This window comes from Nematolebias whitei, chromosome 20 (assembly GCF_014905685.2).
Source record: "Nematolebias whitei isolate Nwh7 chromosome 20, NemWhi1, whole genome shotgun sequence".
Taxonomy (NCBI): domain Eukaryota; kingdom Metazoa; phylum Chordata; class Actinopteri; order Cyprinodontiformes; family Rivulidae; genus Nematolebias; species Nematolebias whitei.
In genome coordinates this window covers 21,756,997-21,782,022 of record NC_056517.1, presented here as the reverse complement: position 1 = coordinate 21,782,022, position 25,026 = coordinate 21,756,997, and the positions used below count along the sequence as shown (strand labels likewise).

General features: G+C 39.9%; 1 protein-coding gene across 9 annotated transcripts in view; it reads left to right on the top strand.

Annotated features, from left to right (window-relative positions):
* abi1a (abl-interactor 1a) overlaps positions 1-25,026 on the top strand; it is a 60,828-nt gene that overhangs the window by 27,218 nt on the left and 8,584 nt on the right. For 6 of the 9 annotated variants that reach the window (XM_037693870.1, XM_037693869.1, XM_037693868.1 and 3 more), the window contains exons 3-7: positions 6,627-6,803; positions 13,372-13,386; positions 13,890-13,993; positions 14,163-14,315; positions 20,055-20,152. In XM_037693870.1, coding sequence (XP_037549798.1) covers positions 6,627-6,803; positions 13,372-13,386; positions 13,890-13,993; positions 14,163-14,315; positions 20,055-20,152 — 547 coding nt within the window. The remainder of the gene's footprint in view (positions 1-6,626; positions 6,804-13,371; positions 13,387-13,889; positions 13,994-14,162; positions 14,316-20,054; positions 20,153-25,026) is intronic. The other 3 variants (XM_037693865.1, XM_037693862.1, XM_037693861.1) reach the window with 1 other exon arrangement.

Genomic DNA, 25,026 nt, shown 5'->3' with positions numbered 1-25,026 from the left:
GTGTCAAGTATCACAGATTAGTAAACAAAACTTGTGAAACTCATTAATAGTATAAACAACAACAACAACGACAAAAAACATCCACATCTATGACTGTCTCCATTAGCATATTCACCTGCCTGTGCCTCTTACTGTCCTCAGTCCACATTAAGCCTCAGCCAGAGTTCAGAAATGTTTAGTTGATGTTTTAAAACCTTTATTTCCTCCTAAATTTATGACACAAGTACAATATCCAATTCTTTGCTGCCTTACAGACCAGCTCATCTTTGCTCATATGTAGAAAGTTGTGTTCTAGAATTGCGCTGCATGTTGGAGTAGCTCTGTTGCATTCATTTTTAGATTTTGCTTTTGGAAACTTAATTTCCTCTTTTTCTGGATGTAACTCACTTTTCTTGGATGATTGTTTCCTCTGGTATCAGATGCTGTGCAGCTGGATGGATTTTTAATAAAACTTTTTTAGTTTTTGTTATGATGCATAACCATGACAAGGTGGATTTTACAAGTGGGAGTGGCTGATTAACATCTCAAAAGCTCAAATAATATTTCAGCTACAGCCCCAACTCTCAAATGAGTTGAAAAGGAGGCGCTGTAGATGCATTTCCGTCTCCCTGCCGACTGTGCTCAAGTGCCTGACCGCCAAGATCCTGGAAATGGCAGCATACACAGCTCGTGACAGCAGAAGGACTGGGATCATCCCCCAGCACCTGCAGCTGGTTGTCCGGAAGTGATGAGGAGCTCAGCAGGCTGCTGGGAGGAGAGGCCATCGCTCTGGGATAACGGCATTTGGGCGGTCTTGCAGCCTGGGGGAACCGAGAGGCCAGCCGAGTCTGGGTGGATTGGATCGGATAGCGTCTGCAGCCATTTTCTTCGGATCTGCTGTAGCACGAACCTTTACAAGAGATCCTTCCTGCCTACAACAATCAGTATCTATAATGTCTCTTAATGAAATGAGGATAACGAGTTACATCATTTAATTTTCCTTTGGGATTAATAAAGTATTTTTGAATTGAAAACGCCCTTTGTTACTTCATCACATGAAGCTCTGATTTATCTTTTTCAGCAGTAGGATGCTTCTTGTCCTCATGTTCTTGGCTAACAAACCACAGAAGCTTTCTTTAGATTTGTGTCACTCACAGAAGATGCCTTTCTGCTGGATTACTGGAACATTTTCTGTAAATTTACAATCATCTTTCACTCCAGCTCTTTCATTAACCATTTTATCTCCCCTGACGAGCCACAGACACATTGGTATGTAGGGTGTGTTTGTCTAGTGCAGCTTTTTACTTGTGTTGATGTACCCAGCTAAACCTTGCTGTTCCTGCTGTTCTCGTTGTGCAGCCTTTTTGTCCGTTTATGCAGAGCTGCTGAGGAATTATTCCTGCTGTCAGCCTAAAAAAAGCTGAAAAGATTTTTCCCTCCTTTCTCAAAAACCCAACGTCACAGTTCTGTATCAAATGAATGCAAGTAGGAGAGATTGTCTTCTGAATCTCAAATCTCCCAACCTGCCCCCCTCCCCTTGATTTCTGCAGTTGTCTGAATATCATATTCTTCCTGGAAAGTGTGTTTGAAACAGCAAGGGGTCATTGTTGACTGTAAGTGGAAAAGATACATGTTTCAATTACATTTAGTTTTTAAATAAAATAAACCCATGTAACTGTTTGACATGTGTGGTAGTCTTATTATAGTTTACTGATAGTTTATTTATAAATGATTGTTTTGAGTTAGCCTGAGAACTGTTTCATTTTACTTTGACTTGCAGAAGTGTCCCATTTTTAGTTATGTCTCATATAATAAATCAAAATCAATCTCAATATAGAATCACTTTCAAAGTCTTTAACTTTTGCTTTACAGTACAGTAGTCCCTCGATACTTCGAGGTTTGACTTTCGCAGACTCACTCTTTCGCGGGTTTGCAACGTAAGCTTGTACACATTTGTTTCCCAGTGGACTGGCTGCTCGGTAATTGCCGAGTGACCCTCTCCTTTCTCTTTCTGAGGCTGTCAGCCTAAGAAAGAGAAAGGAGGGGCAGAGTGTGGGGTATATATTTCCTCATCGCTGCTGTGGGAGCTTCAGTGAGGTGGATACCAGAGTGAGCAGCATAGATTGTTTATTTAAAATAATTCGGCACGACCCAATCCAAGCCTTTTCATGAACCAAGCCAACTCAAAATATTTCCTGAACCGGGAAATATCCTGGTGCTCCTGATGGCCATTCCGCACCCGGGCGCAGATTAGCTCAGTAACCGTAGCATCAGTCAAGAGCAGTGATGCTCTCTCTTGCTGTGCTGTTTTAGAGTGTTTAAAGAGTTCAAAACATTGCAAAAGTGTGAGAAGGGTTTATAAAGCCTTAAATTATACCGGTGATGCAAAAATAAATAAAACATCCCTACTTCATGGATTTTCACCTATCACAGGGGTTTTGGGAACGTAACCCCCCTGCGATAAGTGAGGGACTACTGTATATGTTGAATTTTGTAAATAAAACAGAAAATCCAAACAATATCAACTTTTTTGATTCTATTGTAATTGTAGTAGTTAATGGGGGAAAACAACTATAATACTGGGATGGACAAAAAAAAAAATCACCTATCTGCATATTATGAATATTCCTTAGTCTTCCAACTTTAATTTTGAGTTAGAAAAACATTAAAGTTTTTAAGTAACTTATTTTTCTCCATAAATGTCGTATAAGTCCTGACTCAACCTTATTAGATTTATCTACGTAGATTATAGAGCATGCAGCAGGACCCTCATTCAAGGAAGTGTAATTTATTGACATGTTTAGGATTCCTCTAAATGAATACTGTTTAAATATATTTTGCAGTAGCTGAAGAAGAATTTAACCTGTTCTCACAAAAGTCATGGCATGAACTAGTCATCAAATTTGGCTGATCCCAACATGAGACGGAAGACGGAAGACGAAAGACTCCGTCTTCTATTCAATGATCGAGAGTGCCGGCATTCTTTATATGACCCAGTCCCAGACTAACTGGATTGGTAAAATGAGTTATTGTATTGTTTGAGATCGACGTCACAGTGCTAAATTGCTAGTTGTTGAGGTTCAAACATAACATAGTGTCTTTGTCACATTTGGAAATGGTTTGTATAAAAAGGAAATGAATGCATTTCAAATGTTTTGGTGCTTGTTACTCCTGACAACAAAACAACTCTGATTTTGGCAGTCACCATGCTGACTCACTCGTATTCCCAAATGGGAAAATCTCCCCAGTCAAAAAGATCTTGACAGACCTTTTATGTCCTCCTTTCTTACTCCAAACACATAGATGAACATGCAGTTTTTTGACAAGGCGTCAAAAAATTGGTTAAGACTTGGCAAGATAAAGCGATGATAAAAACTGTAAATAAAAGTAGGTATAGTAAAATATTTGTTCAAAGAAGAAAGAAATTAAGTTCCTTTAAATCCTAATCATCTTCTGGCCTCAAATCTGAATGACTTTGGTTGAGAGCACGTGAATCTGCCTTTCAGAAGGTTTAGTCCTTTTCCACAAACAGTTGGACCACTGATTTCATGTAAACGCCTTTTTATAGTGCCAGTTGAAGAAAAGCGCACTCCTGGGAGTGAAGAGCCATGCTTCTAAGCAGCCATCACTCAGATTAAAGTCCTCCACTGGTTTGGTTCAAAGAGGTCAAACCCACTTTCTTCATAAACTGGTCTGTGGATTGTGATGCAGGCTTGATGGGGCACAGTTTTCCACAGTGAGGAAGTTTGTTAATAAAAGTTGTTTCGGTTTGACCCATCTGTTGAGTAACCACCCTGCACCATTAAAGCTGCAGCTTTTTTCCTTGCAGAGAAGAGGTGAACTCGCACTATGTTGCATTCTCACTTCCCTTTTTGCCAGCTGCAGTGATGTTTGTCCGCCTGTTCTTTAATCTGTGGAGTGATTTCAACCAGATGGTTTTCCACTTTAAAGGCAACATTTCTGTTTTTTGGAAGTTTTTCTAGTGGATGAATGTGAACTTTTTTATTTTTTATTTTTAGATTTGACTGGAAATACTTGCTTCCCCATGTTGGCTTATTGCTCACTTCCCATGGCAGTGTTAAAAATGGATAACATCCAAAGACACAACAACGTTTATAAGAATAAAGCAAAACAGTGATCATATATTACACTTGAATATAATAGAAGTTTTAGTTTTTAGTTAATAAACTGTCAGCAGAGGCAAACTCTTTTCTAACGTTGACTGTTTCAGCTTCTTAACAATTCACCAGTACATAATCTGATAAATTACTTTAAACGGTGCAATGACTCCACCAAATAAGTGTTTCCATTATTTACACAAGTGTATAAATGGACTTTACGACTTGTTGAAGTAAAACATGGTTGGCTTTTGAACTCGGTCAATTTAATCCTTTTTACTTTCCATTACAGTAGTCCCTCAATACTTGGTGGTTCAACTTTCGAGTACTCATTATTTCGTTTTCAATGTAAGATTGTACCCCCTCCTTTCTCTTTCTGAGGCAAAGAGAAAGGAGGAGTTGGGGTCTGTCTTTCCCTATCACTACTGCTCAGTAGTGAATCGGTAAAAAAAAAAAAGCGGCTGAGTGCGGCTCACTCGGGTATGACAGACCCCTCCACCCCTCCTTTCTCTTTCTGAGGCTGTCACAGCAGAGCAGACGCACAAAACAGGTGGGCGTGCAACAAACAGCCTTGGAAAACGAAAGGAGGGGGCGGGGTCTGTCTTATACCAGAGTGAGCTAGATGAGCGGCATGAATTGTTTATTTAAAATAATCAAGCACGACCCGACCCAAATCTGTCTGCTCTCTTCCGTTGTGCTCTTTTAGAGCGTTTGGAGAGTTTTGAACATTGTTAAGAACATTGCAAGAGTGTGGGAAGGGTTTATAAAGCCGTAAAATATATATAAATACTAAAATAAATATAGCGTCCCTACTTCTAGACTTTCACCGATCCCGGTGATGATTGAAACGTAACCCCCACAATAAGTGAGGGACTACTGTATTTCAGTTTTTTTATTATTCAAACCAAAAGTTAATTTGATTATTGTAAATGAAGTTTACAACAAAAATGTTTTTTAATCTAAAATTAATTTTAAACAAAGTCCACAATTCCATATAAAAATTCACAAGAATAATCTGAGCATTATTCCGAGATTGTGGAAAATCTAATTTTCAGTGATTCTAATATTGTGAATAAATGAATTGTAAGCAATTCAGTATATTCCAAATACTACAGTGTAATTTAAATATTCAATTCAAAACACTAAACTTTAATATTTTGATACCTACACTAAATTTGTATTGAATTATTATATTTTCATATCGGCTAGTCTTTTCAAAAAATACATTTTTTGAGGGTGGACATAAGATGGCAAGGTGGCTCAGTTGGTAGAGCTGTTACCTCTCAGTGACAAGGTGTAGTTTGCATGTTCTCTCCATGCAGGCTTGGGTTTTCTCCAGGTACTCCAGTTTCCTCCCACAGGCCAAAAACATGCATGTTAGGCTGATTGGTAACTCTAAATTGTCCCTAGGTGTGAGTGAGAGAGTGAATGGTTGTTTGTCTCGTTTGTCTCTATGTGTCCCTGTGATGGACTTGCGACCCGTCCAGGGTGTACCCCGCCCCTCGCACAGTGATTGCTGGACATGGGCACCGGCGACCCCCGTGACCCAAAATGGAATAAGCGGGTAAAGAAAATGGATGGATGGATGCACAAGAGAAAGAAGGAGGTCCCATCTAAACCATTCATGTTTTTAAGATCTCTTGTAAAAGCACTTAAAGAGCTGTAAGAGATTTGGGGTTTGGACTGATTAATAAACGGCTCCTTCTCTTCAGTCCATGGTTGGAGCATTATGACGATTCAAATAACTCGCTGGAATAATCTGATCAATGAATCAATTTTCCTGATGATAAAAGCCACATGAACTGATTCGGTCTTCCCACACTCACAAAGTGAGATGAATTTAGGAATCGTCGGAGCTTCTGGTTGAGTTATTACTTTGCTCCTAAATACGTACATAAGCAGTTTGTGGATTTTTTTTCTTCTTCATTCATTACAGAAACATTTCAGTTTTTAAATTCATATTAAACCCTTCTTGTTTTCTGGCAGTCTATCTAGTAAAATGAATATTGTCTCTTATTCAGCAGAAACAATTTGAGGGTTTCTCTTATATGGGGAAATCTCTGTGGGAGCAATTATACTCTAGCAACTTTGGCTGGTATGAAATATTAATTTCCCCCTTTTGACTATAAATGATTTTTTAAACTATCGAGTGTTTTTGTTTTTCCTTTTTAACAATTCCTCTGAGAATCCGCTTTGCATCAACCTTCAAAGATACAAGAGAATGTTAGCTCACAGTTAGAAAAGTACCGGTATACTTAAAAATGACCAGCTGTGAGTCACATATATCAGATTAACTCTGATATTCTGATTTGACCCTCATTCAAATTCATTATTGCTCTTTGGTGGCTGTAAAAACTTAACCAATCCAATAATGAAAAGCAAAATGTCTCGATTTAATTACACAGTCTTAAGCTGCTTTATGTTCAGTTCATTGAGTCCCAGCAGTCCAAGATGAACTACATATCTGTATTTTTTAATTACCGGTATTCCTTTTGATGACGTTGCCTACTTATCGTCACTGCTTTACAGACGGTGGACATCCATAAAGAGAAGGTTGCCAGGCGGGAGATTGGGATCCTGACCACGAATAAAAACACGTCAAGGACTCACAAGATCATAGCACCAGCCAACATGGAGCGACCAGTCAGATACATCAGGAAGCCCATTGACTACACTGTCCTGGACGATGTCGGCCATGGTGTTAAGGTGAGCACATTTTTTTTTTACTTGTATTTTTTTCTTTCTTGCTTTAGAAAACTTCAACGCTCAATCTGTTTAGTTCTGCCTCTGTTTTTTTCTTCTTCAATTCTTCCTGTCTAATTCATCCTCCAACCCCCTTCTTTGGTTTCTTGCCAAAGGTGTTCCTATTTTTCTCCTTCTCTTTTCTGGCATTGAGTCTTTTCCTTGCTCACGCTCGTGTCTCTTGTGATTTTCTCTTTCATCTTCAGAAAGCACCTCTTTCTGACCCTACAGGAATGTTTCTGAGTGTGGGATGGTGGGAACCAGTTGGGGGTGGAGATGAGCTAGAAAAAGATTACATCATATAGCTTTTGGGGAACAGAAGCAACTCTATTCTTGTAATTTTATGGCAATAGTAGAGACTGATTTTGTGAGACATTTTTAAAAGCACTTAAGCTTTTGTAATCTTGTTTTGGAGTTATTTGGATACCATTCAGTTCAATCTGATCGGTGGGGAAGAAGCTTTTTGATTTGATAAACATCTCTGCCATTAAGGCTTGCACTCAGGGTCATGAGATTGTCCTGACGTGACATAATTTCCTGTTGCTTACATGCATTCTTTGCCACTTTTATTCTTCTGAGTGTTGTTTTCTCCATCAATCAGACAATCAATTACAGTTATCAGACAGATTGAATTAGAGGCCCAACACCATCTCATAGCCTTACAGGACATAAGTCAGGATAGATTCACTCTTAGTGCACAGAAGTATGTTTAATTCCTCCACCATATTTAATGAGATGTTTATTTTTAGTTTGTGTTTATCTATTCTCACAAAACAGGAGTTACTAGTAATATTGCGTTTGTAAAATTCATCCATTTCTTGTTAAAGCAAATGAATATGCTGTTATTTGTTTCCAAGAATATCACAACCTCATCAAGCATTTATAGTTGCAATTCAGTGATATACTGGTTACAGGAAATAGCATGTAGCTTCTCATAAATGTACTTATTTTTAAATCCTGTTTAAGTAAACAAAATACAAAGTGTAAAATAGAAACTCAAGCGCCAAGTTGTTCTGTTTAATCAACCTTGTTGAGTTTTGACTCCATAGCTGATACAGGCGTTTAAATACATCATCATGCTAATTTATATGACTGTTTAGTCACTTGGCAAATAATTTTATTCAAGGCATCCTAAAAATGAGTAAAATTCAAGCATCGGTACAATCAGAATCAGAATTTATTGTCATTGCACAGAAGCACAACGAAATTACATTTCAGTACAGCCCGTCCAAAGAAACAACCAAACAACAGACATGGGAGATGGGGTGCATGAGGCTGCAGCCTCATGAGAGGCGCTGCCTTTTTTTTGTTAGATAAAGAAAAGGAAACACGAGGAAAGAGGAGATACAAAAAAATTTGTTGCAAAAAAGTTGCAAGTTGCAAAAATAAAAAAACCTCAGCACAAAAAAGGATAAAAAATAAGAAACCTGTAACTGTAGTTAAAGAATAGATTCAAGTGAAACCAACTGTGAAATAAGAGCCAGTCCAATCTTTAACGTCTCTGTGAAAGGTGATGGCAAAATGTTTGGCACACCTCAAATATTGCTACTGTCAACTATTTCTGACCAATTAACCATAGCAGAATGAAGCCTTTTTAAGAAGCTTTTACAATTTTTAAAATCTATTATTCAAACATATTTTGAGTAATGAACTTAAATAGTTCAGATCTTTTGATCACAAAGTTAACACTTAATTTCTTACCTATCATAAATCTCTCTTGAACAACCTGTGTTTGAAGAAAAAAAATAGACCATATTGATGAGATACCTGCATAAAAATGTATAACTTAACATCTAATAAGCACAGTCTGAAAGCAACTCGAATCTCAAAATTATCAGTTTACACAAACTGCACTTCACAATTTTTGTTTGTTTCACATTGTGAATGTTCCAGTTGAAACAATATTTCTACAAGTAGTGCCTGAGACTGAAGCTGCAGCTAGCTGCCATTTCTTTGCACTCACAAAAAGCTATATATTTGTATCTAAACAACCATGTAATGCAAAAGATTTATGCAGTATTTATAAAATAAGGTTTCCATGAACTGGTATGAATTTTTTGAGAGTGCAATTGTTTTAAAAATTGCAACAAGCCACTTTAGTTTTTGACTAGCCATTAGCTTGTTATTCTAATCACATTTAAACTATTTCTCAAAATTCAGTTCATTTAAAGACGAGACCTGCAACAGGTAAGATACTGGTTTTGTTTTTTTTCCCCCCATAGAATCCCCGTTCAATTGTCCATAATCCATAATTTAATCTTGGACAGCAGTGGTTTATATTTGACTGTGCTGTCTGAAAACAATCTGCACTACAATAGAAGTTTTGCATAAGAAATTCAAATGAGTGTAACTATTGAGCTTCCCAGCTGATTTAAAGCCGCTTGCTGTTTATTTTAGGAACATTGTAGTTTACTTTGAGCCAAATCTCTTTAGATTCTCTCCTTGAAATGGGTTCATATGTGCCGTCTTTAGTCGGTGAATGTGGTGTAACAAAAACACCCACACATTTATGCTGTAGTCCTCATCCCAAAATAACTCTAATATCACAACCCAAAGAGCCAATCAATACTTGATGTCAATACTCCATCTTAATTCATAAAGTGTCTGAGCTGTCAGAGGCCTGACTTTGTTTACTTACTGACCAGACTCAATCGTATAATGATAATAAATAATCCTGTCTATTGGCTTCAGTTTACCGTTAAACCCATTGCAGCTGCCTGAGGGTTCCTGCTGGCCTAAATGTTGGTTTTGTTTTCCACAAAGTGAGTGTTGTTGAGCACATTTAAAATGAAGAGAAAATGTCATGCTACGGTTGCATGCAGTAATTAAAAAAAGCTTTTGTTGAGTCTGATTAAGATGAAAATAAAGATAAAAAGAGAGCAAGCAAAATACATGTAAACTGATTATAATCTGAAGAGTGCCATATCAGTATGGACTGTCCTCCATCTTTGACACTCTAATTAGCAAGAAATGTAGAATCAATAAAACTTATTGGCAAAATTTGTGGCTGGATGTCAACTACCATGTGTTCTTGTTTCCCTACAAAAACTGCTGAAGCGACAAAAAAATGGGTCAACAATGGCGGCATCCATAGAACAGCTGTAAACATGATAAAAGTTACGTAACAATCTCATGCTGCACTCTACAAACGCTCTGTCTGCTCTGCCGTGGTGTTGTGGTGAACTTATGGTGCTTTAAACGTAACAAACGCTGCCTTTGCATGTTTTTCTTCTCAGTGGTATATTTCTTTGTGTTTCTGACTTTTGTATCATGTAAATGTGACACTGTTCACATTATCATGTAGTTGCTGCTGCATAAATGATGTGTTTCTGTATTGTGTTGTAAGAGTACCAACGACGTCTACACCATGTCCTTTTCAGTACTGGTTGTGTACTGGGTTTAGTAACATGATGATGTGCACCAAAAAAAGACCAACATGTTATATTTGCTTTTTATTATTTTCAGCCTGAGTTTTTTTTTTTATTGTGGTAACAAGAACTAAACTCATATTTTCTACATAGTTTGCAACATCCACAACACACGATTCATGTGCACTTCTGCATTGAGGTGGTAACTGGGTCTCCAAATGGGAAGACTTGGTCCAGATATCTTTTTATCTCAATATCCCTCAGTCCTAGAAATATTGGCTGCTGTTCACAGAAAGATGGTCTTTGGAGTATACCGGATTAGTTCCAGGCTGAACCCTTGAAAACAGTTTTCTGCTTCACAACAAAAGCCTGCTGGTGTGTCAGTAGCTGAATTCTTTTCTTTTGAAACAGCAGTTGTTAGAAGTGATGTTTTTTTTATTTTTATTATTATTCTTTTTTACTGTAGATTAATATATTTTTAGGGATTATGCTGAGTGAGTCTTTTTAAAAATGAGATTAAAGTGAGTCATCAATAGAGTTGCATTCGGGCCCAATAAATCCGGCCCAGCCTGTAGCCATCATTTCCAAATCCCACCCGACAAATTAACAGTAATTACAGGTCCGAACCCGACCCCCCCCCCCCCCAACATTTTAAATTAAGCTTCGACTGCTTATATAGTTATTAACGGTCGGCAGACGTGCGCGGCTAAGGGGGCAGAAGATCGGAGCTGAGGGGGTGTTTGTCCTTTCATGGTCGTCAAAGCACATTAAATCCCTGCTTCTGCCTGCATTCTGCATTATTCAGACACAGACCCTGCTCTGACATGTCGGATATTTTGTGATCTCACCTGTTTGGGTCGTCAGCCATGCGCGTCCGCTGAGTGCAGCTGAATCTTTTTTAAATTATACCACCACCTTCTAAAGGAAAGAACAAAGATGTCTCATTTGTTTGAATGTCTTTCTTTACTTTAACTGAACTTTTTTTTTTTTTTTACCTCTTTCAAAGCTAGTCAGCGCACAGTGAAATGGCCGCATGCGGCTGGTGAAAGTATGGCAGGCCATGTTGCCATATAATTGGATCATCAGCCCTGTGCGTCCACTGACGCAATCAAAAGTCCAACACTGGCCCGACCTGCACATTATTATGGCCCGGCTTGGGCCGGGCTCCAGGTTCGGGTTAGAAATGACTGCTCTAGTCATCAGGGACTAGAGTTGTTCTCGGGTCCAAATAATCCAAACCAACCTGACCCCTGCCTGCAGCCATCATCTCCGAACCCCACCCGATCCGATGAATTAACAGTAATTACAGGTCCAAATCCAAAAAAATCCCAGACATTTTAGTTGAGCTTTGACTGCTTATATCACCAACTATTATTAACGGTCGGTGGATGCACGCGGCTGAGGGGGGCAGAACATCACAGCTGAAGAGCAGTCAAAGCACATTCAATGCTTCCCCTGCTTCTGCCTGCATCCTGCTCTGACATGTCGGATATCTTGTGATCTCACCTGTTTGGGTTGTTGGTCACGCGTGTCTGCTGAGTGCAGCGGCTGAATGAACGTCCATTTGAGCTGATGGATCGCTTCCTTGCAATACAGTCCCATTTGAAGCCTTACTGAACTTTTTACCTTTTTCAACCAGCCGGTCAGCATGTGGTGAAATGGCCGTGTGCGGCAGGTGCCTGTATGGCAAACCATGTTTGCATATATTGGATTGTCGGCCGCGCACGTCCCTGACGCAATAAAAAGCCAAACACCGACCTGACCCACACATTAAGCACATTATTATGGTCCGGTCCGAATCCGGGTCGGGCGGGGCTGGGCTCTGGGTTTGGGTTAGAAATGACCGCTCTATCAGGGACTACAGTGGCCTTAAGGAGTGTAGATGCACCACTAGTAGCTCCTTTATCACAGATCAGTAGATTTATCCCAGCACAAAATGCTAAATCTGCATGAATCTGATAATATTCACAATGTTGAGCCTGTCTGTCCATAATCTTATCATTGAAACATTGTCATAATGATTTAGAAGATAAATGAGATTTGACGCAGATTCTGACAGATCCACTCCATGGTGAGTTCAGGTTGCTTCCATCTGGACGCGGCTCTCTGCTGCCCAGATGTAGAACGAACAGACTGAAAAACTCATTCATCCCTGTAGCGATCAGGCTTCTCAACGAACTGGTATTTTAATGTCTTGTCTACTGTGGATGTTTTTTGTACCTAATGACTGTGAAATTAATTGCCTCTTGGGGATAATAAAGAAACTTTAGCTTGTATCATCTCTACCATAAAACAGTTAAAATCTTGTTGAGAGGTGCATCTGAATGTAAATTTTTCCAGTCACAGTTGAGTTGAAAGTTTTATTGAAAGAGGCAAACATCCATCCTCCTTTCTCACTCTCTCACTCACACCTAGGGACAATTTAGAGTTGCCAATCAGCCTAACATGCATGTTTTTGGTCTGTGGGAGGAAGTCTGAGCGCCTGGAGAAAACTTACGCCTGCACGGAGAGAACATGCAAACTCCACCCAGAAAGGTCCCCCGGCTGGAATTTGTTCCGGCGACCTTCTCGCTGAGAGGCAACAGCTCTACCAATTGAGCCACCGTGCCACAAGAAGCAAACAACTCTGCTAAATTACTGTGGATTTGATCTCATTGTGTCTTTGTCTTGTGCATTTGTGGAGCTATAATGCTTCTCAAAAAAGCCACAGAGGAAGCTGCATTATAGATGAGCTACGTGTATCAGTTAATCTGCAGCTCAACGTCCTGGCTCGTTTATAAAATCAGCTCACACGTTCATCTGGAAATAGTTTTCAAGAAAATAAATTATAAATCATTAAAAAAAAACACCAAACATATAAACAGTCTGTTTTAGGACACTAAAGCAGGTCAATCTTTTAGTTTACAATCTTCTGATGACAGCTGGTTTTATTTCAGCAACTGCTTTGCTTTTATATATTTGAGATGACATAAAAGTTACATATTTTGAGTTGGTAGTGTGTCCCCAGGCTGATCTTCCCAGGTTTAGCTAAATGTTTACTCTGTGTAACAACAAATCTTTTTTTTTTCTTCTGGTTTATACTTTGTTCCGTGCAGACATGTTCATTTTGACGTGCGTTTTCTCTCTTCTTTCTTTGTTGTGTTTTCTCCTTCGCCCACACTAAGTGGCTAAAATCCAAGGTAAGTCTAGTTTGTCACATGACCCATTTTACTCCCATATATTAATACATCTATTCATGTCCCTTTCACATCAAATCCCTCGACCTGTGATGATTGTCATTTCTCGTGTTAACAGACATGTAGCCCCCTCCCTGTAGTGACTTGTCCATGTTTTAATTTCAGTGTCCTGTTGTCCAATACTCCCTAAATATTCTGTAGTGGAGGTAAAGTTTACAGGCTTCTCAGAAAACTCAAATCAATTTTCTTTTGTAAGTTTAAATTAATTTAATACACATTTGAGGGGATAAAAGTACTCTGCAAACACGCCGTTACTGAGATAAACACCGTCCTGGCTGGGATGATATACCCCTCAAATGAAGTCAGCTGAATGATGAAGAGTTGTCATCTGAGCAGCTTGTAACGTTTCATTTCAGTCACATAAATACTCCTCATCCACTGCGCCTGAAGGAATGTGTTTGTAAAATAAGCAACTGCTTTTTATTCCCCCTCCTTTCCAACCTCAGCAACATGGAAACAACCAGGCAGTCCGAGCAGGAACACTATCGAGGACCAATCCGCCAACACAGAAGCCTCCCAGCCCGCCGATGTCCGGGTGTGGCACGCTTGGGTAAGAGTCTCCATAAAGAAGGATCACTCCTTCCTGAGTAATCTAAAATTATTTAAAAATGTTACATTAGCATTTAGTTATAAGTCAGAAAGTTGCATTTTGATTGAAATTGCATGAAATTTTATTTGTCGTGCTTACTTTTTATTTTCCAATTTTCTGGCTGCTGCAGGCGCAACACGCCCTACAAGACCCTGGAACCGGTGAAGCCCCCCACAGTGCCCAACGACTACATGACCAGTCCCGCCCGACTGGGTGGCCAGCATGGCCAGCAGAACAGCCCGGGACGTACGGCGTCGCTCAACCAGAGGCAACGCACACACAGGTAAATTAAAAAAAGAGCAAAGTGGATGAAGACTCTTCACTTTGTGTTTAAACTACGACTGGACATCCAGTACAACCGAGACATGCAACAAAACAGAAAAATTATTTTTTGTTTAGCATTTTTTTATATTTTGTGTCCTTAAATTAACTTACAATGTGGTAACCACTCAACTACCACCAAAACTGGAAGCACTAAGTGACCAAAACAACTGAAAGACAGATTACTGTAGACTAAAGATTACAAACTGTTGAGCTCAGACTGAACTAAGGGATTTTGGGTACTACCTAAACTAAATAAAGACTCTTTAGAGTTGCCAGCTTGTTAAGTTGAAAACTTTGTATTTTTTCATTTTTTTGTTCTAAATAATAATATTGTCCTTGCTAGACCTGTCGCAACAAACAATAAATGAATTAATCGCCCGATAAATGAAAATTATCAAACTCATTTTCATTTATTGGCTTTATTGTTTCTTCGTGTCTCTTTCTTCTGAAAACGCTCCGGTGCTCTTCACTGAACCCTCCCTTTCTCTTTTTTAAAATGCATTTTAACTGCCAAAATCACATTTTTGGATCATTAAAAGCAGCTAAGCTGAGAATGTAAGCTATGAGCTAAGCTAACAGGCCAACCTCGGGGAAAAAAAACGTTGAAGCTCCAAAATTCACGATTGAAACCAGTGTCTTTGTGTAAAAAGTTTTTCTCTGCAAAAAGAAGCTGAGAACTTGTTGACTGGGTTTTTTTTTTGTGTGTGTGAAAAATGCTATGCTAAAGAGCTCAAACCACACAGAGCATCCGCCATTTTGAGAACCGAAGAGAGACAGCCCATGTTACGTCAAGGGGCCTCCCTCCCATTTTTCTTAAAGAGACACGCTGCTCACTCCCTCACTATACACCCTTCGTTTTAAACATTCTTATACTGCACGCAAAACAAATAACACACATTTAACACATTTCTTCTTAAATTTGACAATAATTACTAATTATTATTATTACTAATTACTATTTGTTGTCAAATTTCAAATATTATCGTTTATTGCAATAATTTCTGAGACAATTAATTGCCCTGCAAAATTTATCATGACGGGCCTAGTCCTTGCACATCTCATCTCTAGCTATCTTCTCACACCACACCTTCTTACTATACCTTTACTGCACCTCCCTTCGAACCTATATACATAACGTTCCCACCTAAGGCCCCTAGCCTTAAGTAAAAGGTTACACTCTGTTTTATGAACCTGAATAAGTTGGGGGAGTGGTGGCGCAGTTAGAGAAGATGGGCCTGCCTGTGATCGGAAAGTCACTGGTTTCACTTCCGGTACCATCAGCACCAAAATGTGGGTGAAAAACGTGAAACACCCACACCTGCCTCCACCCTCATTTGCCCCACTCTGGGCCCCTCAGAAAGCCCCTTAACCCCCACCATCACCATTTGTTCCCCCCCAAAAAACAGGTCTCTCTTGAAAATGAGTTCTCGTGACTCAATGAGACTACCTGTATAAATAAAGGGTAAACGGGGGGGGGGGGGGGGGGTGTACGCCCACCATGGGGTTGAGTTGGTGGTGTATTTTGATCTTGCAAGACGCTTACTGTGCCTGTTCTTCTGGACAGAATGAAAGGGTAGTTCAGCTCTTTTGAAACAAGGTTTATGAACAAGTTTTGAACAGTTATTGTCTTACTTGTTGTAGATATCTGTTTAAACAGCCTTATTTTGTCCAATAGTTTTAATCCAGACCCAATTTTGCTAATTTAAATTCATGCACAAAACATTTTAGAACCACAGTTCCTCCATTTTCCATGTAGGATATTATGAATTTTTTTTTTTTTTTTTTTTTTTTTTGTAAGAGCTGAATCAGAACTACACTTTAGAGCTGATGTTGTCAGAGTTTTCATAGTGAGTAAAAATCATCTCAGAAACTCTGCTTCCCTCTGCATTTGATGGTTTTAATCTGCATTTTATTCAGCAGCTCAGAACACTTTCACACCTCGTCCCTTTCCTCTGTTGCTCTAAATCCTGCATTTGTCTGATGAGGCTTGGAGGGGCTCTTGCCCCGACCAGAATCACTCTGATATTAATATCTGTGAAAGCTTCTGATATAAAGTGCTCTTTGGAGAAGGAAAAAAAAGTATTGTGAACACCCTTGAACACTACTTTCAGGGATTGGTCCACAAACATGTTGCAGCGGAAAACCAAAGGCACTTTTCTCAAATTAGAGTTATGAGCGACTGAAGTCGTCTCATTAGCTAAAAAGCCTGTTTTGCTGACTGTGATGCTAATAAATACTACAAATTTTAAAAATCTTTCCTCTTCATGTCCAACTTCTCTCTTGCTCTCCTAGCTTTACTAAATGCAAAACAAATGTGGAGAACTTTGCAGCACCACTGGAACCAAACTGGCCTAACGCTGCAGTGAGGTCCATTTTAAAAGCCCGATCCAGTCGAGCCTACCCCACTTCTGCTGTTATTGCTGTATTACTATTTGATTACGCTGGCATGACGTCAGCTGGGTTTATTCAGCTCATCAGTCTCTGCCAAACTCGGCTGAGGTTTGAATTCAATACAGGCTCCCTTTGTAGGTTATTATGTAATATAGGGAAGATTACATGGTCATCGACAAGCAGGTGTCATTATTATTAGAGTTGGTGCTCATCACAGCTGCAGGCAGGAGATTTAGGAGCAGATTTCTGCTTCAGCTATACTAAAATTGAACAAAATGATTTGATGATGTTTGGATGCATCCTGAAATAAAATGCCTCATTAAGCCTTCGGCTTCTTCAGCTATCCTCATCCTTCCTCGTGTGTTACTGTAACGTTCCTAAACTGTTTTATTATTCTCAAATAATAAACTATAAAGCACTCCCAATTATTATTTCAGTTCTTGTACAAATTATCCAGGACATTGTCTGCAGGCTTATGACATCTGCGGTGGTTCAGTTTAGGTCAGGGGTGTCCTAACATTTTCATAGATAGGCCAGAACTGTCCAGATGAAAGGACTCGCAGGCCAGAAAAGTCTGAATTTAAGGACTTTTTTTTTTTTAAGTGTGAATTTTTTTCTCCTCATTTTTAACCACTTCTTGCACTTTGAAAGTTCATTTTCATTAATTTTTCTGAGGCAAAAGAAACTCCACCCCCTTTAAAAATGGGGTGGAGCTTCAATCATCCATTTGGACTACGTCTGGCCCAAATGGGTCATCGAAGTTCTGAAAAATCGTCCAGCTGGCGGTCGCGAAAACGGAGTCATATTGAAGGGACACTGATAAAGTTGATCAACTTGTATGTCGACGATACCACTTTATATTCTTTTAAAAATGTTCAATTTCTATTGATTATTAATTCAACATAAATTATTTTCTTTGAAAACACTTGTTATATCGGTATTTAACAAAGTTTTATGAATTATTATCCAAAATTCTACTTTTTGTTAGGTCAGTGAAGGTTTGTTGTAGAATAAAGAGATTAATTATAGCTAAATATTTATACTGTTAGTTTCACACCTTTTGAGAAGATTATTTTTTATCTTTTTTGCTGTTAAACCTAAAAAATGCATTTAAAAAGCATAACTATTAAATTTAAAGAAGGTCTACATCTGCAAAAACATCTTAAGCCTTTGGGTCAAAATTATACCATTCTTTAATTATAGTCTAGGGCCACACAAAATCCCTCTAAGGGCCGCAAATAGCCCTCGGGCCACACTTTGGACGCCCCTGGTTTAGGTGGTCAGTGCGGCGGTTTTGTAATTCTGAGGTTGCAGGGTTGGAGCCCAGGTCGCCTCAGGAGGAGCGTCCGGCTTAACATTTGCCAAATCTTCACTCACTGTGGTGACCCTTGAAGAAGGGAGCAGCCGAAAGAGTGTTTTTTGTTAGGTTTTTTTTTTTTTGTCTGCAGGCTTCTACTAAAATAAAGTAGCTTTAATTCACTCACAAGGGCTGACACAAATACTGTTACACAATGAAATCCCATATTTTCTTTTTTTAAATGTGCTTCTGTTATACTTCTTAATAAATACTAGTCAGGTGTATTAGTATCAATAATTAGAAGTTTAAAGAACGTAATAATGTACTGCTTTAGTCTTTGTGTGTTTTTATATTCCAAGCTGTGGTGTTTTTATTGAACAAAAAGTGTTATTTTAATTTAGTTTTCACTTTATCACAGTGCTTCATAGTTATGTAAATAATTTTTTAATTGGTTTGTTTGCTTCATTTATTTATTTTATTTATTTTTAATTTATAAAAGTCACCATAGGAAGTATTACCAGATTTTCAATGTTTGTTTTTATTGTTAACATTTAAAATTGACAAATTTCAATTAGTTTAGTTCTTTTATTTGGATGATTAAAAACCTATTACAGATTAGAAAGATTAATTATAGAGAAGATATCGGAATACCTCCTGAGTGTCTATAATACATTTCATGGGGAGTAAATTCAAAATTATAAAACAGGTAAAAGTAACGTAAAACAGGTTGAGTTTGACTGAAAGTAGCAGCAGGAATACATTAAGTGCTTTATAAATAAAGTGATATGGTATAAAGGTGGTGAAATATTATTTTTGCTGCATTTTGAAATGTAGGAGCAGGAAAATGTAAACGAGTTGTGGAAAAGGTAATTGTGTTAAAGAAAAAAGGGATGGAGCTGGATATATCCAAAGCAAGTAGAAAGGCTGAAGTGTAGCGTTTACTTCAAAAGAGGGATGACCTGATATTGTTTGGCCTGTATCCCCTGCAGGCGCTCTGCTCTCGCTGCCATCGTCATCATCTTCAGAGGGGCAGTAACCCTGTTTGTGTCTGAAGAGCCTGAGGGCTCAGACAGGAGGGTGGGGAGGGGTTGATGAAAAGAGAAAGAGGGGGGTAAAGAGATTTGGGGCGAGTCAGTTTGGGTTCAGTGGCATGGAAAGTGTGGGGAGTCTGGGAAACGAACGAGGAATCTCTGTAGAGACGAAGAAGACGCGAGCAAAACGGGTCAGGGGAGGGTCCGTCAAAGTGCTGGGTTTGAAAGAGGCAGAGAGAGAGGGCAGAAATTAGGATCAAGTTCACTTTGAAAGAGATGGCAGCAGTAGGATTTAGTCGGCCAGACCCCTGATCTACAAGCCCTGAGGTCAAACGCAGGATGAAACGGAGCGACTGCATTGCTGACACAAATACTCCCCCCTCACATGTCTAATATTCTAATATCAAGTGCTCCAATAAACCCAGCACTGCACTCAAGTCTAACCTGACTCCTTAAACAAGAACAACTATTGGTAATTTGGCAGAATGCTCCAATTCATCACTTTTTTTTTCTTTTTTTTTTTTACATGGAAATGTAAAATGTATAAGTCTTGATGTCATTTCTTATTGTGACCCCTACCTCTTTAAGTGTCCTCTTAGCTCTTAATTTGAAATCACAAGAGTTACTGGTTTGAACATTTGAATTCACTAAACTGTGAGGTAGTTGTGACAATAAAGGTCACAACTCTGGTAGATTAAATTTCCTTCTGTTATTGTCCGGAGTGACTCACGTCTTGCTCAACAGGGTGTGTCGCACTGCAACGCGGTCTGAACAAGCCGCCTGAATCATTGTGTACAAAAACGCATGTAGCTTTAAGTATTACACACATGTTGAGTAATACTTTCAATTATATAGATAACTGGAAAGAAGTGGTGGTTTCAAAACTAGAACATAAGCTGAGATGTAGTGCCAATATTCACTGACCGAGTATTGATGGGTTGTTGTTGTTAATGAAGTTGTCTTTCCCCCCGTCCGTCAGTGGTAGCAGCGGGGGCAGCGGCAGCAGGGAGAACAGTGGCAGTGGAATTGGCATTCCCATCGCTGTGCCTACACCCTCCATCCCCAACTCTGGACCAGGTGAGCTTAATTAGCCTTTACTTTTTGACAGTTTTTAAGTGTTTAGAAAGCTTAACTCTGCAGTTTTTATTATTATTTGGGGGATTATGTCCAAGATGGGCATCAAATGAGGAGAATACATATTTTCTGTTTACACATTGTACAGAACCGTGTGAACCAGTGTGTACTTTGGTACATGGTGCAACTACGAATATGAAATTAAAAATAAAACATTTTTCAAACCATAATATGCATTTTTAAGCCAACTTGAGAAATTGCATTTCCTGTGAAACTGCAGTGTGAATGCTTATTTCAGAAGCACTTGCTGAATATCAGCTGAAATTAGCTAAAAAAAATGCTTGAATGTAGCTGAAATGGAAGAACAAGCTTAAATTAGCAGAAGAAAGCAGAAAGCACACATATTTGCTGAATTAGGTTTAAATAACAAGATGAACAAGATGGCCGCGCTCAGAGCAGTTGCAGCTTCACAGGCTCCCGGTACCATCCCAGTTTTTAGAAGTTTTGATATTGACTCTGTGCCTGACTCTGCGCGATTTATGCGTGTGAACTATAGCCGAACCGAACTGATGAGAATAGGAGCGGATTTGCCACGAAATATAGCAGAAATCAGCAACAAACTCAAAGCTACGCTCGGCAGAATGCAGATCTTAAAGTCATCTACCTGGAAGCTGCAGCAGAGGCGTTCCAGCGGGCAGAAGAGGAAGCGCTGCTCCCGGCTTAAGAGGAGAGGATGCCGGGCGGGGGTTATGGTGAGGCTACGAGCTAACGCTAAAGCCGGTAAACTCCCCATGCCGTCTCTCTTTCTGTCGAATGTCCGCTCGTTGGACAACAAGGTGGATTTACTTCGTCTGAGAGCGGGCGCCTCAGAAGAGATGAAGAAGTGTGCGGTGCTTTGCCTCACGGAAACGTGGATTACAAGTGAAACGCCGGACTCAGTCTTCCAGCTGGATGACAGACTTTTATTTCGAGCGGACCGCTGCAGCGAGCTAACGGGGAAATCACGGGGGGGCGGAGTGTGCATTTACGTGAGTAAGAGTTGGTCCACGAACTGTACTGTTGTAAATAGCTCATGCTCGAAGGCTTTGGAGCAAATAACAGTGAAATGTCGGCCACATTATCTACCCCGCGAGTTCACAGTGACTTTTATCACAGTTGTTTACATTCCTCCGGACGCTAATGCTAATGAATCACTACAGGAGCTTCATGATATCATCAGCTCGCTGCAGAACAAACACCCCGAGGCTCTTTACGTGGTAGCTGGAGACTTTAACCACGTGAATCTAAAGGACTGTCTCCCAAGCTTTTATCAGCATGTGACGATTCCGACACGTGGAGACCGCACGCTGGACCGTGTTTACACGAACGTAAAAGATGCATACAAAGCCGAACCCCGCCCCCACCTAGGACTGTCAGACCACATCTCAATCTTCCTGGCTCCTGCTTACATGCCCCCGCTGAGACGCTCCAGACCGGTTCAAAAGAAAGTTAAATGTTGGATCCAGGACAGTGGCCCCATACTGAGAGATTGTTTTGACCGAACAGACTGGCAGGTTTTCAGAGAAGCTGCTGAAAATGGAGGTTCGCTTGATCTTGACCAATACACATCCTCAGTACTGGGTTACATTAGTACATGTACTGACACAGTCTCCACTATCAGAAATGTTAAAAGCTACCCAAACAGAAAACCTTGGCTGAATGCAGAGGTGCGTACCCTGCTGGAAGCCAGGAACACTGCCTTCAGGTCTGGAAACTCAGAGGAGCTGAGTAGGACAAGAAAAGAGCTGGTTGCTGGTATTAAGAGGGCCAAGGCCGCATATGCAAAGAGGATCGAGGGTCAATTCATCTCACAAGACCCTCGGAGCATGTGGAGGGGCATTAAGTGCATAACAGATTATAAAGGAAGGAGTGAACAATGTCCCAAAGACCCATCTCTGCCTGATGCCCTCAACAAGTTCTATGCACGCTTTGAAGACCCGAACAGACCACCCAGCACCAGACTCACCTCACCACCGGATGAAGAGCATCTCAGCGTGACCTCAGCAGAAGTAAGGAGTACCTTCAGGAGGATTAATCCGCACAAAGCAACTGGCCCAGACAACATCCCCGGAAAAGTGTTGAAGGAATGTGCTGATCAGCTCTGTGAGGTGCTGGCAGACATCTTTAACACCTCACTTACCCTGGAGACAGTTCCCACCTGCCTGAAGACTGCCACCATCATCCCAGTCCCAAAAAGCTCTACAGTGACTGGTCTGAATGACTATCGGCCAGTGGCCCTCACCCCGATAGTCGCTAAATGCTTCGAAAAACTGGTCATGACTCACATCAAAACAACCATCAACATCAACGAGGACCCTCATCAGTACGCATACCGTGAGAACCGATCAACAGAGGATGCAATCTCCTCTGTGGTCCACACTGCACTCAACCACCTGGAGCAGAAAAACTCTTACGTCCGTATGCTCTTTATGGACTTCACATCCGCCTTCAACACCATGATCCCCCAAACCCTGATGGACAAACTATCCACACTAGGACTAAGCCCCTCCATCTGCAACTGGGTACTAGACTTTTTAACAAACAGACCACAGTTAGTGAGGATCCACAACCTCTCCTCCTCCACCATAACCCTCAGCACTGGCTCTCCTCAGGGATGTGTGTTGAGCCCCCTCCTGTTTACTCTGCTCACATATGATTGTGCAGCTACCCATCCAGGCTGTCACATTGTAAAGTTTGCAGATGATACAGCGGTGGTGGGATGCATCACAAACAATGATGAGTCCAGCTACAGGCAGGAGGTGGAACACCTGGAGAGCTGGTGCAGAGAGAATAACCTTCACATCAATGTGAAGAAGACAAAGGAGATGATTGTGGACTTCAGAAGGAACAAAAACACCTACACCCCCCTGAACATAAGAGGATCTGCGGTGGAAGTGGTCTCCAGCTACAAGTACTTGGGTGTACACATGAATGACAACCTCAGCTGGAGCAACAACACCACCAGCCTGATCAAGAAAGCTCATCAGAGACTCTACTTCCTCAGACGGCTGAGGCGAGCTGGTCTGGGAAGCTCAGTCCTCACCTCCTTCTACAGGTGTGCAGTGGAGAGCATCCTGTGCTCCAGCATCAATGTGTGGCATGGAGGCTGCACAGCTGCAGAAAGAAAAGCTTTGCAGAGAGTGGTGAAGGCTGCACAGAAATCTGTTGGAATCAGTCTCCCCACCATCACAGACATCTACACCTCCAGATGCAGGAAGAGGGCCACCTGCATCATGAAGGACCCCACCCACCCAGCACACACACTTTTTGCCCCACTCCCCTCAGGAAGGAGGTTAAGGAGCATTAAGTGTAGAACCACTAGACTGAGGAACAGCTTCTACCCTGAGGCTGTTAGACTCATGAATCTCTAACTAGAATAATCACTGTGAAAAACCATATCATGTTGCTGCTGATCTGTTTCATGTTGCTGCTGATCTGTTTCAATGTTGATGTGTTCATGCGTGCACATCTGCTCACAGACTCATGTTCATGTTTGTGCTGATGTTCAATGTTTTATGTTATGAGTGCTTAGTGTATATTTAGTTGATGTTTTTCTTAGTTCATATCTTAGATGTTATTACTGTTTTTCTTATACATTTTATTGTTGGATGTAACTGGGACCCTGTGTACATAATTTCGCTCCACCACATGTACCACATGAGGTGCGAATGACAATAAAGAAACTCTGACTCTGACTCTGACTCTGAAATAAGCAGATATCGGCACAATAGTTGGGAAAATAGCTATTAAAAAAAGCTGAAAATAGCAAAAACTAGTAAAAAAGTCAGAAAGAAGCTTAAACTACCAGAAGGAAGCGAAAAAATCTGAAATGAGCTAGAAAAATGTGAAATTAGCTGAAAAGGCTAAAACTAGCATAAAAGCAGCTAAAATAGTAGTTGAAATGGCAGAAAAGTTTAAACTAGCAGGAAAAAAAGCTGAAAGGAGCTGAAATTAGCATAAAGAAGTTAATTTGGCTGAAAGCAAAAGAAAGTAGTAGAAAAAGTAAAAGAAAATGTGAATTTATCTGAAAACAGCTGAAATTTGCTAAAAAAAAAACCGAAAAACGTAAAAGCTAGCTGAAAAGTTAAAACAAGCTTAAATTAGCCTAAGAAAGCAGAAAGAAAAGTGTGTCCAATTAGGCTTAAAGAAGCAGAAATTAGCCCAAAAAGTGGAAATTATCTGACAAAAAGCTGAAATAAGCAAAAGCTAAAAAGAAGCTAAAACAGCAAAAGAAGCTTAAATTACCAGTAGGAAGTAGATACAGCACATTTTTGTTGAATTAGGCTGAAAGAAGTTTAAATGAGTGGCAAAAATGTAGAATTAGCTGAAAAAACTAAAATTAGCAAACAGCTAAATAGTAGCTGAAATAGAAAAGCTGAAACTTGCTGAAATAAGCTGAAAGGAGTATAAGAAACTGAAATGAGCAGAAACGAGTTAAAATAAGCACAAAAATGTTGTAGTTAGAAAGAATCTAAAAGGAGCACAAACGGCTGGAAAAACAGCTGAAATTAGCTAAAAGTATCTGAAAAAAATGTTTAAATTTGCACAAGGAAGCTGAAAGAAGCTGAAGCAGAACAAAATGTGAAAGCAGCAGTAAAAAGCTGTAAACAGATCTATTTGAAGGATGTAAGATGAGCTCAGTTGATTTTCTATGTGGAAAACAATGGCAGAAAAGGATAAATATTTCAAAAAAGCTAAATCCGCACAAATACCCAAAGTCATAGCAGGATTGTCCTGAAAGAGCTAAACGTTTTGATTTCAAGATTTGTTGAAATAGCTTGAAAACTGCAGGACGAGAATTGCACTGACAAAACGTATAGAAGAAAAATGGATCACAG